Raw genomic sequence first — 16,434 nt, forward strand, 5'->3', positions numbered from 1 at the left:
TCTTTCCAGGCAGCTCACTTCCATCTACTACAAACCGACCGACTCCCACAGCTACCTGGATACACCTCCTCCCATCCTGCCCCCTGTAAAAACGCCATCCCATTCTCCCAATTCCTTCGACTCTGCCGCATCTGCTCCCAGTTCCAAAAACACACAACCCAGATGGCCTCCTTCTTCAAGGACCGCAATTTCCCCCCCGACGTGGTCGACGATGCCCTCCACCGCATCTCTTCCACTTCCCGCTCCTCCGCCCTTGAGCCCCGCCCCTCCAAACCCCACCAGGACAGAACCCCACTGGTCCACACCTACCACCCCACCAATCTCCATGTACAGCGCATCACCCGCCGTCACTTCCGCCACCTCCAAACAGAAATCTCCATGTACAGCGCATCATCCGCCGTCACTTCCGCCACCCCCAAACAGACCCCAGCACCAAGGATATATTTCCCTCCCCTCCCCTACCAGCTTTCCGTAGAGACCACTCCCTCCGCGACTCCCCTGTCAGCTCCACACCCCCCACCGACCCAACCACCACTCCCGGCACCTTCCCTTGCAACCGCAGGAGGTGCAACACTTGCGCCCACACCTCCCCCCTCACTTCTCTCCAAGGCCCCAAGGGAAACTTCCATATCCGCCACAGATTCACCTGCACCTCCACCCACATCATCTACTGCATCCGCTGCAGCCGGTGTGGCCTCCTCTATATTGGGGAGACAGGCCGCCTACTTGCAGAGCGATTCAGAGAGCACCTCTGGGCCAACCGGACGAACCAACCCAACCACCCTGTAGCACAGCATTTCAACTCCCCCTCCCACTCCACCGAGGATATGCAGGTCATTGGACTCATCCACCGCCAAACCACAACAACCCGACGGTCGGAGGAGGAGCATCTTATCTTCCGACTGGGAACCCTCCAACCGCAGGGGATGAACTTGGACCTCACCAGTTTCTTCATCCCCCCTCCCCCCACCTTGTCTCAGCCGGATCCTTCCAGCCCGGCACCGCCTTCCTGACCTGCAGTCTTCTTCTTGACCTCTCCGCCTCCACCCTACTCCGACCTATCACCCTCACCTTGACCTCTTTCCACCTATCACATTTCCAACTCCCCTCCTCCAAGTCCCTCCTCCCTACCTTTTATCTTAGCCTGCTGGACAAACTTTCCCCATTCCTGAAGAAGGGCTTATGCCCGAAACGTCGATTCTCCTGTTCCCTGGATGCTGCCTGACCTGCTGCGCTTTTCCAGCAACACATTTCCAGCTCACTTCCATATCAAAACCATTCACTCCTTCACACAGGGTCACATATGGTTTTTGTTATTTTGATCAGAGTTCGTCTGGTGACCTAATTTGCCACAATGACTTCTCCCCAGTTTCTTGGAAGTCCTTCGTGATAATGAAAACTTATTAAATCTGTCATTGTAACCTTCCTTGTTGTAAGGAGAACAACCCTGTGTTTCTCCAATCTCTCCAAAGTCCCTCTATGCACGACACCGTACAGGGAAAGTCCTTCTGCACCCTTTCAAATGCTGCGACATCTTTCCTGAGTGTGGTGCTTACACTTGACACAATAATGAAAGCAAAATACTGAAGAAGTTGTAAATCTGAAATAAAACAAAGTACTGGAGAGATTCAGCAGGTCTATCACCATCTGTGGAGAGAGAAACAAAGTTAATGTTTCAAGCCCGATATGATTCTCCGGCTTGATATTTCAGCTTAGGCCTACCTCAAGGATTCCCTCTGCCTCTTTCTTGTACTGGCAGGTTCATCTGTTCATTCACTGTTCTCCTTTCTCTTGCATGCTTCCATTTATACTGCCTGTTCTTATGCTGCTTTCAGAGGCAACCATTTCATACACCTCGGAATTAATGTGATCTGAAAGTGTTTGTCTATTTCACCAGCATTATGACAATCACTCCATAAGACATTGGGTAGAAATTAGGCATTCAGCCCATCAAGTCTACTCCGCAATTCAATCATGGCTGATAAGTTTCCCAACCCCGTTTTCTCACTTTCTCCCCGTACACCTGGATCCACAATCACTATCCTCCTCATTAGCTCACTTGGGTGGATGGTTGTTTTATGATGCAGAGTGCATTTATCAGATTCACTTACCGCACCACCTGAGGTTAACATGAAGGTCCTACTTTCTTAATCATGTCGATCGCCTGAAGCATGGTGATCCTTAGATTAAACTCAATGCCACTCATCTCTCTGTAATGAGTGGGTGGCACTATGGTGACTTTACCTTACATTTTTTTACTGCATTTTCCAGCTTCATGTCACCTACAAAATTTCAGTTTTTGCACTGTCCACCAAATTCCAAAATAAAAATGTCTCGAAGTCCAGAGCACTAAGCACTGGGGGACCTGAACCTGAATTTCCTTCTTGTCTGAAAAACAAAAGTTCAACATTACTCTGCTTTCTGACTCTTTCTCAATATGCAATGACTGCACTGATATTCCGATGGATTTTAGTTTTGCCAGCAAGCCAGGAGAAGTTAACCTTTATCACGGTGGCACAGTGGTTAACGCTGCTGCCTCACAACGCCAGAGACCCGGGTTCAATTCCCGCCTCAGGCGACTGACTGTGTGGAGTTTGCACATTCTCCCAGTGTCTGTGTGGGTTTCCTCCGGGTGCTCCGGTTTCCTCCTACAGCCCAAAGATGTGCAGGTCAGGTGAATTGGCCATGCTAAATTGCCCGCAGTATTGGTGAAGGGGTAAATGTATGGGTGGGTTGCAGTTTGGCGGGTCGGTGTGGACTTGTTGGGCCGAAGGGCCTGTTTCCACACTGTAAGTAATATAATCTAATCTAATCTAAATCTAATCTGAATGTCTTTAGAAAGTGACTGCACTCCCCTTAGGAACTGTCTCCACTCCTTCATCAACTAATCTATCTAATTTAGTCAGATGTAATTTATCTTTAACAACACAGTTTAAATTCAAAAAAGCTCTTCCTATCATAAAGTGACCATACATACATTCGACTGTAACAGCTCTCACTCAAGAAAAACATGAACCATTACAATGAAAAGATGGATTTTTTAAAATCTCTAATTCTTAACACCATTACAACATGTCATTAGCCTAAGTTATACCTTTCATATTAATTCTGCACACATATATAACTGATTAGCAAGGTTAGATCTCATGGAATACAGGGAGAACTAACCATTTGGATACAGAACTGGCTCAAAGTTAGAAGACAGAGCGTGGTGGTGGAGGGTTGTTTTTCAGACTGGAGGCCTGTGACCAGTGGAGTGCCACAAGGTTTGGTGCTGGGCTCTCTACTTTTTGTCATTTACATAAATGACTTGGATGCGAGCATAAGAGGTACAGTTAGTAAGTTTGCAGATGACACCAAAATTGGAGGTGTAGTGGACAGCGAAGAGGGTTACCTCAGATTACAACAGGATCTGGACCAGATGGGCCAATGGGCTGAGAAGTGGCAGATGGAGTTTAATTCAGATAAATGCGAGGTGCTGCATTTTGGGAAAGCAAATCTTAGCAGGACATATACACTTAATGGTAAGGTCCCTGGGAGTGTTGCTGAACAAAGAGACCTTGGAGTGCAGGTTCATAGCTCCGTCGCAAGTAGATAGGATAGTGAAGAAGGCGTTTGGTATGCTTTCCTTTATTGGTCAGAGTATTTAGTGCAGGAGTTGGGAGGTTATGTTGCAGCTGTACAGGACATTGGTTAGGCCACTGTTGGAATATTGCATGCATTTCTGGTCTCCTTCTTATCGGAAAGATGTTGTGAAACTTGAAAGGGTTCAGAAAAGATTTACAAGGATGTTGCCAGGGTTGGAGGATCTGAGCTACAGGGAGAGGCTGAACAGGCTGGGGCTGTTTTCCCTGGAGCGTCTGAGGCTGAGGGATGACCTTATAGAGGTTTACAAAATTATGAGGGGTATGGATAGGGTAAATATCCAAAGTTTTTTCCCTGGGGTCAGGGAGTCCAGAACTAGAGGTTTATGGTGAGAGAGGAAAGATATAAAAGAGACCTAAGGGGCAACATTTTCATGGGTGGTACGTGTATGGAATGAGCTGCCAGAGAATGTGGTGGAGGCTGGTACACTTGCAACATTTAAGAGGCATTTGGATGGGTATATGAATAGGAAGGGTTTGGAGGAATATGGGCCGGGTGCTGGCAGATGGTACTAGATTGGGTTTGGATATCTGGTCGGCATGCACAGGTTGGACCGAAGGGTCTGTTTCCATGCTGTACATCTCTATGATTCTATTGGCTAGCTGAAAGAAGACATAAGATGGTGCTTGATGGGAAATATTCATCCTGGAGTCCAGTTACTAGTGGTGTACCGCAAGGATCTGTTTTCGGTCCACTGCTGTTTGTCATTTTTATAAATGACCTGGATAAGGGCATAGAAGGATGGGTCAGTAAATTTGCAGATGACACTAAGGTCGGTAGAGTTGTGGATAGTGACGAAGGATATTGCAGGTTACAGAGGGACATAGATAAGCTGCAGAGCTGGGCTGAGAGGTGGAAAATGTAGTTCAATGCAGAAAAGTTTGGGATGATTCACTTTGGAAGGAGTAACAGGAACGCAGAGTACTGGGCTAATGGTAAGATTCTTGTTAGTGTAGATGAGCAGATAGATCTTGCTGTCCATGTACATAGGTCCTTGTAAGTTATCATCCAGGTTGATAGGGTTGTTAAGAAGGCATACAGTAGCTTTTATTGGTAGGGGGATTGAGTTTTAGAACCATGAGGTCATGTTGCAGCTGTATAGAACTCTGGCCGCACCTGGAGTACTGCGTACAGTTCTGGTCACTGCATTATAGGAGGGATGTGGAAGCTTTGGAAATGGTTCAGAGGAGATTTACTAGGATGTTGCCTGGTACGGGGGAAAGGTCTTATGAGGAAAGGTTGAGGGACTTGAGGCTGTTTTCTTTAGAGAGAAGGTTGAGAGGTGACTTAATTAAGACATGTAAGATGATCAGAGGGTTAGATAGGGTGGACAGTGAGAGTCTTTTTCCAAGGATGGTGATAGCTAGCCTGAGGGGACATAGCTTTAAATTGAGGGGTGATAGATATAGGACAGATGCCAGAAGTTGTTTCTTTACTCAGATAGTAGGGGCGTGGAATGCACTGATGCAACACTAGTAGTCTAACCAACTTTAAGGGTATTTAAATGGTCATTGGGTAGGCATACAGACGAGAATAGATTAGTGTAGGTTGGATGGGTTTTAGATTGGTTTCACAGATTGGCACAACATCGAGGGCAGAAGGGCCTATACTGTGCTGTAATGTTTTATATTCTATGAAGAGAAGCAAAACAGGTAGTAAACTTAAAGAAAACATGCTGTACATCTCTATAATTCTATTGGAATCAGTCAAATCTTTTCTACACTTTTTCTTTTAAATCTCTAATAATGCATCTGCTATCACATTTTTACGACCCACAACACGTACAATTTATAAATTAAAAGTCTATAAGATACAATGAAATAGTCTCTTTTTTTAAAAACTTTAAATCTTTCCAAAAAAGTGAGAGGATCGCCTTCGTATACACAACTGTATCCAATACATTGTTTGTCACATAAATATTAAAATGTTGTAAGGCCAATACCAAACTCAATAATTCTTTTTCGATGACAAAGTATTTTTTCTGTTGGATATTGAGTTTTTTTTCGAAAAGTTGTCAATTGGCTGTTCAATTCCATCATCTTCAAGCATCAATACAGCTCCAACTCCTATATTGCTAGCATTGATTGCAACTTTGAAGTGTTTCAAAACGTTAGGTGCTGCTAAAGCTGGTGCTGTGGTTAATACTGCTTTTAAATTCTCAAATGCCCATGGCGTTATTCTGTCCACCAAAATTTTGCATTCTTCTTTAGTAAATCTGCCAGCGGTGCCACCACACTGCTGAAGTTTGGAACATAACTTTGGTAAAATCCGCTCAGTCCCAAAATTCGAAGCACCTCTTTCTCGAGGATAATCATGGAAATTCCTCGATGGCCTTCATCTTCCCGTTCTTTGTGGTTAACCTTCCATATCCAATGTTATGCCCCAAGAACATCACCCCTGCCGTGGTGATTTCTGGGTTCTTTAAGTTTATTACCAATTTTGCTTCTCGTAATCGTTCAAAGAGCTCTGCCAACTGTACCATGTGATCATTCCATGACTTGCTAAAGATCACTACATCATCCAGATAAACTGCATAATTTGTTAATCCAGCCACACTTCTGTTCATGAGCTTTTGGAATATAGCCAGTGCGTTTTTCATTCCAAAGGGAATCACTTTGAATTGCAAGCCCGTTTGAAGTTACAAGCACAAAAAGTTCTTTCGCTTTCTATGAAAAAGGTATCTGCCAATAACCACCAGTAAGCCCAACTTTGTGATGTAAGTGGCTTGTCCAACTTTCTCTATATAGACCTCCAATCAGATTGGAGTCTGATTTAGTTACGGCGCTGACCTTCCAATAGTCCATACAAAATGGTTGAATCCCGTCAGGTTTGGGAACTAACACGTTTGGCAAACTCCACTCATTCTGACTCCATTCGATGATTTCTTCGTTGAGCATTGCATCAACTTCCTTTCGGACTTGTGTGGCTTTGGGAGGATTATTCCACCCCATGCACAATAGTATTAGTCGTCTCCATCTTTCTCCTGCATATGTCCTCATTCTGCTGCAACTAACCTTTCAACTGGGTTCTTTACTATTCTATGCCACTTCTGAATGACTTCCTCATTATTTAATGTATTTTCAGGCACATCAAAATCCACACCATCGAGATTTGTTTCCTCACTCTGCGGGGCAGTAACTAACTACTGTTTCACCAGTTCCCTTTCTGTATTATAGTAAAGTTTCAATTTATTCACATGATGTACCCGATACAGTTTTTTTCTATCCGACATTTTTACCAGATTGTTTACCTAACTCAACTTTTCCTCAATTTGATAGGGACCACTAAACCTGGCTTTGAAGGGATCCCCTACCACTGGTAACAATACTAATAGGGCGGCATGGTGGCTCAGTGGTTAGCACTGCTGCCTCACAGTGCCAGAGACCCGGGTTCAATTCCCGCCTCAGGCAACTGTCTGTGTGGAGTTTGCACATTCTCCTTGTGTCTGCATGGGTTTCTTCCGAGTGCTCCGTTTTCCTTCCACAGTCCAAAAAAGTGCAGGTTAGGTGAATTGGCCATGCTAAATTGCCTGTAGTGTTAGGTGAAGGGGTAAATGTTGGGGAATGGATCTGGGTGAGTTGCTCTTTGGAGGGTAGGTGTGGACTTGTTGGGTCGAAGGGCCTTGTTTCCACACAGTAAGTAATCTAATCTAATACATCAATGCTATGGGAAAAAGTCCGAATTTTAGAGTTCTTATCTGCCACCTGCTTCATTCTATGCTGTCCCCTCTTCAGGTGCTGCTTAGCTAATTCCCCTACCCGATTTAATCTGTCCCTTGCCTCAGACACATATTCCAAATGTGAGATCTCCAACTTCAGTCCTATCAATCTTTCTTCAATTAACTTCAAAGACCCTCTCATTTCATGTCCGAATATTAACTCAAAGGGAGTAAACTGAGTAGATTCATTTGGGAAATCTCTAATGGCAAACAACACGAATGGGATAACTTCATGCCAATCATTTGATAATCCTGACAGTACGCTCTTCACATTGTCTTCAGGGTCTGATGCCACCTTTCCAAAGCTCCGTGGGATTCAGGATGGTACACATTTGATTTAAAGTGCTGTATGCCTAAGGTATCCATGACTTCCTTAAACAGCCTAGCAGTAAAATTAGACCCTTGATCTGACTGAATGTCTTTTGGTAGCCCATACCAGATAAAGAAAGCTACAAACTCCTTCAGAACCCTTTTTACCTTAATACTCTAATGGAATTGCCTCCAGAAATCTTGTAGGCACATCAAGTATGGTTAGCAAATATTAGTTCCCACTCTTAATTTTAGGGAGGGGACCTACACAATCAATCATAACCCACATGAAACATTTTCAAATGTGAGAATTGGCAAGAAAGGTGCTGGTTTTATTACTGCCTGTGACTTACTTACCATTTGGCATGTATGACATGTACGGCAAACTTGAACCATATCCTTATGCAGTCCAGGCCAATAGAAGTGCTTTTGCACCTTAACCTGAAATTTCCTCACACCTTGAAGACCTCCTAATGGTAATTCACGTTCTATCCATAATATTTCCTGTCTGTATTCTACCAGCAACAAATCTAGTGCAGTTCCACCCATTTCTCCTCTGCACTAAGCTGCCGTGGTCTTCATTTTCATCTTGGGATTCTATCCTTAAAATAATAACCCACAAAAGTACAGTCTGATTCCTTTTCTGAGTATGCATCAACATCTTTTATTGTCTCTCCTTTCTGTTGCAAGTCCATTAGCCTCTCAGGACTAAACACCTCTGCCTGACCCGCTGTTCAGGTTTATCCTGCACTATTACATCAAAGAAGGTGTCAGTTAACTGAACTTCAACTCCTTCGACTTTCTCTTTAGGTTTTCCTTCTTACTGTAACTTATGACAGTTGGATCTTGTCACTACACAATCTGGGAAAATTCCAGGGTATTTTTCTTTTAACTCCTCAGTTCCCTGGTCTGTCTTTGGCTTATTTGTCACAAGTGGTGTCACCCCTGCCTTGGATCCTGCTAGGTTGTTCCCAAGAACAAACTATTCATGGAACTGGCAATCTGTCAATCACTCTCACTGTTACTTCCCCAGTCTTGATTTGGCTCTCTAACCTGATCTTGAACATGAAACCTAACCTGAACATGAAATTTCTGTCCATCTATTCTACAAATTATTACCTTCTCAGGTAACCTGTCAAAGTGTGCAAATACTTTCATCTCTTACTATTAGAGTGTGAGCAGATCCCATATCTCTTAAAATTGTAACTTCTTTTCCTTCTTGCCCTGTTCTTCCTGGGTAAACTTTATCCACAGAGGTGAAGTCCTTATAGAGATGGGGCACTAACTCTAGACCCAGCCCCTGCCTAGGCTGTGCACTCCCCTGCAGCTCCTTGACTGTTCTCAGGGTTTCCTTTACTACTTTCACTAATACCACTGCCTTATCCTCTTTTACCACATTTTTTCCCATGGTGCCTTTGTTCAACGACCAGTATGGTGACTTTCCGTGTCCCACCTTACCACAATGGAAACACCTGAGGCCTTTCACCTCCTTTCCATCATCTTGGGCTTCTTTTTTTCACTGGTAAGTTGGTGTGCTCTACTCTTTGCTTTGTAGTGAAGGGTCTCACTCTCTCCCAATTTCTATTCCTCAGAGGATGAAATTCCTGTCGGACGCTAAATTTCACCTTATGCACCAATGCATATTCATCTCTCATCTCTGCCACTCTTCTCACTTGAACTTTCTGTTCTCTTATCATATCTGGAAGTGGGTTTTTAAACTCCTCCAGCAGAATAATCTCTCTTAGAGCCTCATCGTTCTTGTCTATTTTTAAGGCCGGCAAACAGCTATCAAAATTATTATGTTTAATTCATTCGAACTCAACATAAGTCTGACCTTGTTCCTTCTTTGTTTCTGAACCACTGTCTATACGCTTCTCGTACCAATTCATGGGTACTCAAAATAGCCTTTTTGACATCTGCATAATATTTTGACACTTCATCTGACACGCTACAAATATCTTACTCGCTCTGCCTACCAGCTTAGCCTGAACTAGCATTACCCACAAGGACCACTCCATCTGCCTAGCCAATTTTTCAAATGAAATAAAAAAGACTTTGACATCTTTCTTGTCGAAATGTGGCAGTATTTTAACATATTTGTGTATATCCCTACCTTCTCTCTTCAATTCCAACCTTTTAACTTGACTTTCCCAATTAATTTGCAACTTCTGAAGTTCAAATGCTCTCTCCCTTTCTCTTTGCTCAGCCAAGAATCTTTTCTTCCTCTTTATCTTCTAACATGGCTGTTATTTCCCTTTCTTTATCTTCTTACTCCATTTGCCTCAATTGCAATTTAAGCTTTTCTAACTCTACTGCGCTTTTCTGTTTCTCTGATACACCTAAATGCTTGACCAACTCCATTATAATTTTAGCTTTCCATTTGTCCCTGGTTAAACCCAATTCTAACCTATTTGCTAATGCTAAAAGTATATCCTTCCTCTGTCTTAACTTTCTTGGCAAATTTGGGAAGTATCTTCAAACCCCAGAACCTCTTCAGCAATGTTAAGAGCAGTTTTCTTCACTTTTAATTTAACCAACCACAAGTAACCAAAATTAAACAGATTTTTCATTTAAGTTTTATTTAAAGATCAAGGACACTTCTTGCCGAGTGTTTAAATCTGCTGGGACCTTTTGGACTCCACATCTGTCCGAATCCCTGACTGGATCTGTGTAAACATGTTCAAATCTGTCTAAATCCAGGATGACGAGCACCAAACTATTGCAACATGGAGTTGAACCCCTCTGTTAATTAAAACCAAACACCTCGTAATCTGTTAAAATATGTGAGAACCCCTAAATTCCACTTCTTAAAGAAAAATAACAATTCATTTTTTTCTAACTCTAATAATGAATGTTAAACAAAAAAAAACTATTCATAAATCCAAGCCCTCCACCTTTTCTTAATTACTTACTGTCTGACCCCAACTCCCTAAAAAATATGCTGTTCCAATAACACAGTTATTAAACATTACATCAACTTAATCTCAAGACTACAGTCTCTGTCATCTTCAGTGTTTTCACTCTTCTGGGTGCTGATCTCCCTGGATCGTCGTCTTTCTTATTTAATGCAAGTATGTTTCATATGGAAAGTACCTTTGATAGACAGCATTTTATAATTTCTTTGACAGCAAGATATTTGTTGCTGTTCAGCTCTGATCGATGGCAATTGCCGTCCTAATTTTCAAAATATCAGGTTAATATACCCAGCCCAATGACACATTAAATTTTTATAATTTAATTGTCAAAACAATAAAATTCAAATTCTATTGGCTCTGATATCTTGGGCATAATTTAAACTAATTGATTAAATTTGGATTGTTGTCCAAACAACAACCAAAATTCAGGTATCCATTTAACAACCAATTGTTACATTTGGAACAGCTCGACCTTTAGCTGGTAGCTGTGGCTATACTTTAAATTCAGAAAAGCACTTTCTATCTTACATGCTTTCTCCTTCATAACACTGTAGACTGACAGTACCCTCCTCACTATCAATAATACCACCAATGTATTTTTCTCTTTCCAGTGCACTTCCAATGTCCTGAGTGCTGTTCTTTTGCTCTTGAAAGAGCTCGATGGAGATGGGCTGGAGATTGTATACAGAATGACAGAGCAAAAACTCCGAATATTGCACAGGAAAGAGACTGAACAGGACCAATGAGCTATAACCAACCAAGCTCACAGACAGTGCAAGTTAATTTTGACTCATGGGAGCTGTATAAAAATTCAAGGAAATGCCAGAGAAAATTAAAACTGTGACTTGTAGAGTTGAGGTGAAGCGACTTCACTGAAGTGTTATCATCATAGACCTAGAAGGTATCCATCCCATTATTTACGTACCATTATCCTCCCTAACAGGAACTGCTTTTCGTAACTATTGAAGTAGCTGTATAGATATTTCCATTCTTGTAATCACCACTCCTGGTTTAACTGAAGAGTCCAAATTCACCAGTAAACCCTCAAATTAATGCAAATCTGATTGGGGAGACTGGTTGTGTTACTGTATAAAAGATAGCAGCACAATAAAAGGGAACATTTGCAAGGAAAATTAATCTCATATTTCCTCTCTAAAGTTTTAAGGATTTAATATTGCTTGTTAGAACTTCTTTGTCCTCTTATCCTTGCAACCAGTACTTAGGCATCCATTTTTGCCTCCAGTAATGATCTGAATAAAAATCTACTATGAAAATGCTTTCTATCATCAGTGCATCAATGTGCAGAGCATGGACCTTGACAAGAGCAATGCCAAGAAAGTCCTGTGTTTGTATTACCCACAAATTTTGTGTGTCCAGTCACTCACTATCTGAAGACTTCTGATGTTTTATTATGGACAGTTTAATTAAGCTGGTGTTATCCCTCCTGTTTGAACAGCCATCACCACCAGCTTTTGCATGGACAAACATGACCAAGGAACAAGTAAGCAAGTGTAAGTGTTGATGGAGGAGGGACTAGAGGGAAACCTACGATCAAATTCAGATCCCAGTGTAGTAAAACACATGAATTTATTTATTTAGACCACAGGTTTTATGAATTTTCTGGACTTTCCTACCTCTCGCTTGCTGTCTGGACCAAGATAAGAATGCAGTAGCCTCATTATTTCCAAGTATGTTATAGCATCCTCTGAAAGACTCCTGACTGTAATGTGAGTAACTAACACACTTGTGTTTTTGTTTTCAGAGGGATAAACTGGTGTATTAATGAGAGGTGCATGTAGGTTAACAATATGTTATGTCACAGAGGTCAAACCCCTCTGCTAATTAAAACTAACGCCCCGGAAAAGCTCACCTTGCCTCATAATCTGCTAAAAATGTGAGTGAAAGAAAATCTCTGATTTCCATTGTTTAAAGAAAAAACTAACAATTTATTTTCATAACTCTTAACAGTGAACACTAAACCGAAGGGTCTGTTTCCATGCTGTACATCTCTATGACTCTATAAAACCTCGAGCCCCCTTTTTCTTAACTAATCACTATCTGATTCCAACTCTGTAAAAATGCTGCTCAAATAATGCTAAACGTTAAACTAAATCTCTCAAAGTCCATACCGTCCCTCATGCTGTCTTCCTTCTGGTCTTGTAAATCTGCTGCTTTCTTCCGTCCTTCTAAATTGGCTGTTTCCTTCCATCCTTCCGATCCTGCTGTCTTCTCTCTGGGTCGTCTTCTATGATTTTCTTTTACTACCAGTATCCTTGTATAAAATTTCTTGAAACCTTTAATAGATGATGCATTTTGAGAGATTTCTTTGAGATCTTTGTTTCTTCGCATGGCTGTTGGCTCTGACTAATTTTCAAAATGCCCTTCTATTCCCCAAGATTCATACCTCTCGATGTTGTCAGTACAATCAAATTTAGTTGGTTTTTGGTATCCTGGGCATAATTTAAATAATTGGTTAAATTCAGATCTGTTTGCCTTAATATCAAAACAACCTCAAGCTGATAGTTACATATTATCAATTCTCTGCACTCCCTGCACTTGTTAGTTGGTCACAGATATGTGCTGTCACAAACTCTCAACTCATAAAAGGCAGCTCTCTCTTAAAGTGACGATACGCTCTTTCGACTTCATAACAAATATAAAAAGCAATTATTCTATAATTGCATTTTTCAAGCTTCATGTTTGAAACATGGAAATGTATTTCAGAACTCAATTCTTTGAGATGTTTAATTTATTGGATTTTATCTTTGATAGGGAGGGGGTGAGCAGGTCTAGGTGGTGGCATCACCACTGAACGTAGTGAATGGTGGAGGATGATTTGCTAAATACAGAGGATGACACGGTGGAAGGTACAGATGAGGAGAATCCTTTCATGGTTATGGAAAGGAGTGTAAGGGGTGACAGCAGAGGGTGAGAAATGGGTTTTACATTCAACTATTAAAGAATGAGTGGTGGGCAGGTGGAGGAGTTATTAAAGATGAAAGATAACATTACAGAAGTATTGCTATTGAAAATTGCATTATGTGACCAAAGGCGATGGTAACAGAAGAATTGGGAGAAGCGGAATAGAGCCTTCACATGACATCAGAGCATGAGGAAGTTACTTAAGGGAATAGTGGAATTCTGCACGTGTGATAATCTTCACTAGAAGTAGAGATAGAGAAGTAAAGATTGAAGAGTCGAGCATAGACCCTGTCGAACCAAGTAAAGTGTGGATGTGGGAAGCAAAAAGTGACAGTGATACAGAATTCAGTGTACCTAATTAGAGTTGAGGGATGGTCTCCTGAGTGTGAATGTGACATGTTTGATATGTCCTACAGAAGGAAGACAGAGCTGGCACCCATGCAGTATCCAAATTTGAAAGAAGTTGAGTTGAAGGAGAGTTAGTTCAGAGAGAGAGAAGTCGAGCTGGGTGCAGACAGATGGGTTGAATGGCACTGCTTGGACATCTTTTTGAGGAAGGTACGATAGAGTCTTCAAACTATCCCAATGAGATTTAAGCTGTAGAGAGAATAAATAGACATGATATAGAGAGAGTTAGGGACAGGAAATTGGAAATGTTTAAAATAATGGAAAGCATCATAAAAGTCAAAAAAGCAGAGAAATTGTTCAACCTTTATAAATCTCTGGGTAGGTCACACGTTAAATATTGCATCTCGTTCTGAAGCATCAACTGTCTGAAAGATGTGAGAATGGTTGTGAAGGTTTAGAGGAGATTCACAGATATTATATCAAGATCTGAAGGGATTTAACTGCAACACAAGGATGTAAAATTGTTCTCTGGATAAAGGAGTTTGAGGGGCAGTCTGATAGAGATTGGTTTAAATGCCACGATATTCAGGAATTCCATTCAGAACTTTTAAAAAACAGCACAATAATCTACAATCTCTTTGAATGGATCTTGTCTGTGCATGGATTCCACTTGGAATCTGTTCTTGAAATTTAATTCCACTAAAACAAAGGGTACGCATGAAGTAATGAGACAGGTGGCTGACAACTGAGGCTTGGAAAGTTTCACACTATCGTTTCACTGTCCCTGGTGGTATCATGGCCGAATAGTTAGAGGCACCGAGTAGTGCAAAGACTGTAGACTCTAACAATACTCTGACAATAGTATTGAAGACTGGTGTTCCAGAACTTGCTGCTCCCCTAGCCAGCAGTTACAACATGAGTATCTCCCTGACAAAATAGCCCAGGAACATCCTGTACACAAAAAGCAAGTCAAATCCAACCCAACCAATTACTATCCCATCAGTCTACTCTTGATGTAGTGATAGAAGGAATGCTCAACACTACTATTGAGTACCATCTGCTCAGCAATAACCTGCTCAGTGACACCCAGTTAGGTTTCAGCTCATGACCTCATTACAGCCTTTGTTCAAACATGGACAAAAGAGCTGAATTGCTGAGGTGAGGTGAGTGACGATCCTTGACATCAAGGCTGTATGCAATCGAGTGTGGCATCAAGCAAATTAGGATCAATTGGTATGAGGGGCAAACTGTCTGCTGGTTGGAGTCGTGGCTGAGAAATGGGAAGATAGTTATTCTTGTTGGAAGTCAGCTCCAGGACATTGCTGCAGGAGTTATGGCTATGCAAGGAACTGAGACATATGGACCAATGGCAGGCAGAAAGGATTAGTTTCATTTGGTGTCATGTTCAGCACAACATTGTGGGCCAAAGGTCCCATTCCTTTGCTGTACAGTTCTCTGCTCTATGACCTCAAGGTAATGTCCTCAGCCCACCATCTTCGTGTTTCATCAATGACCTTTCTTCCATCATAAAGTCAGAAGTGAGGATGTTCGAAACTGATTGTACAATGTTCACAACATCTCTGAAGCAGTCCAATTCAAATGCAAAAAGATGTAGACAGTATCCGGGTTTGGGCTGACAAATGGCAAGTAACATTCACGCCACACAAGTGTCGGGTTTTGAGCATTTCCCTTCAGAAATAATCTAGCCATCGCTCTCGACACTCAAAGTTGTTATCATCACTGAATCCCCTCACTATCAACATCCTTGGAGTTCAATTCAGTTGGACTCCCCATATAAACAGTGTCTGCAAGAGCAGATCCGATCCAAGGCGAGGCATACTGCAGCGAGTAACTCCACTTCCTGACTCTCCAAAGACTATCCAAATCAGGAGTGTGATGGAATACTCCCCATTTGCCTGGATGGGTGCAGCTTCAACAATTCTCAAGAAGCTTGATACCATCCAGGATAAAATCAACTCCTACACATCATTCCACTCCACAAGGATCCGCTCCTTCCATCACCTATGCTCAGCAGCAGCAGTGTGTCCTATCTACAAGATGCACTGCAGAAATTCACCAAAGATCCTTGCAGCAGCACCATCCAAACCTACAACCATTCCTAGCAAGGGCAGCAATACTGGGAACATCACCACATGCAAGTTCCCCTCCAAGTGACTCTATCCTAAGTTGGAAATGTGTCATGGTTTCTGGAATTCCCTCCTTATTGTAGACTGCAGCGGTTCAAGAAAGCAGCTCAAAACCACGTTCTCAAGGGCAACTACGGATGGACAATAAATGCCGGCTAGATGCAACTCACTTTGCAAATCACACAACTTTACTCCCATTCACTTCAATTGATTGCAATTCACTCTTCACTTGATTTCATTCCAGTTTACTTGATCACACTCCAACACACTGTGACACATTGCTCTATCTTCATCATACCAATTTCCAGTCACTCCAACATGCTCCTCTTCATTCGATTCCCCCCTCCAATTTACTCGAAGGGTGGCTCAGTGATCCTCACAGAGCCTGGGACCTGGGTTTTATTCCAGCCTCAGGCAACTGTCTGCATGG

The 16,434-nt window shown here is 42.1% G+C and overlaps 1 protein-coding gene across 2 annotated transcripts in view; it reads left to right on the plus strand.

Annotated features, from left to right (window-relative positions):
* The window catches only part of cfap410 (cilia and flagella associated protein 410), a 75,159-nt gene extending 63,626 nt beyond the window's left edge, over positions 1–11,533 (plus strand). For both annotated transcript variants that reach the window (XM_043691469.1, XM_043691470.1), the window contains one exon: positions 11,199–11,533. In XM_043691469.1, the coding sequence (XP_043547404.1) occupies positions 11,199–11,333 (135 nt within the window). In that variant the 3' untranslated portion in view covers positions 11,334–11,533. The remainder of the gene's footprint in view (positions 1–11,198) is intronic.
* The last annotated feature ends 4,901 nt before the right edge of the window (positions 11,534–16,434 follow it).

The sequence above is a fragment of the Chiloscyllium plagiosum genome, chromosome 6 (genome assembly GCF_004010195.1).
Source record: "Chiloscyllium plagiosum isolate BGI_BamShark_2017 chromosome 6, ASM401019v2, whole genome shotgun sequence".
Lineage (NCBI taxonomy): Eukaryota > Metazoa > Chordata > Chondrichthyes > Orectolobiformes > Hemiscylliidae > Chiloscyllium > Chiloscyllium plagiosum.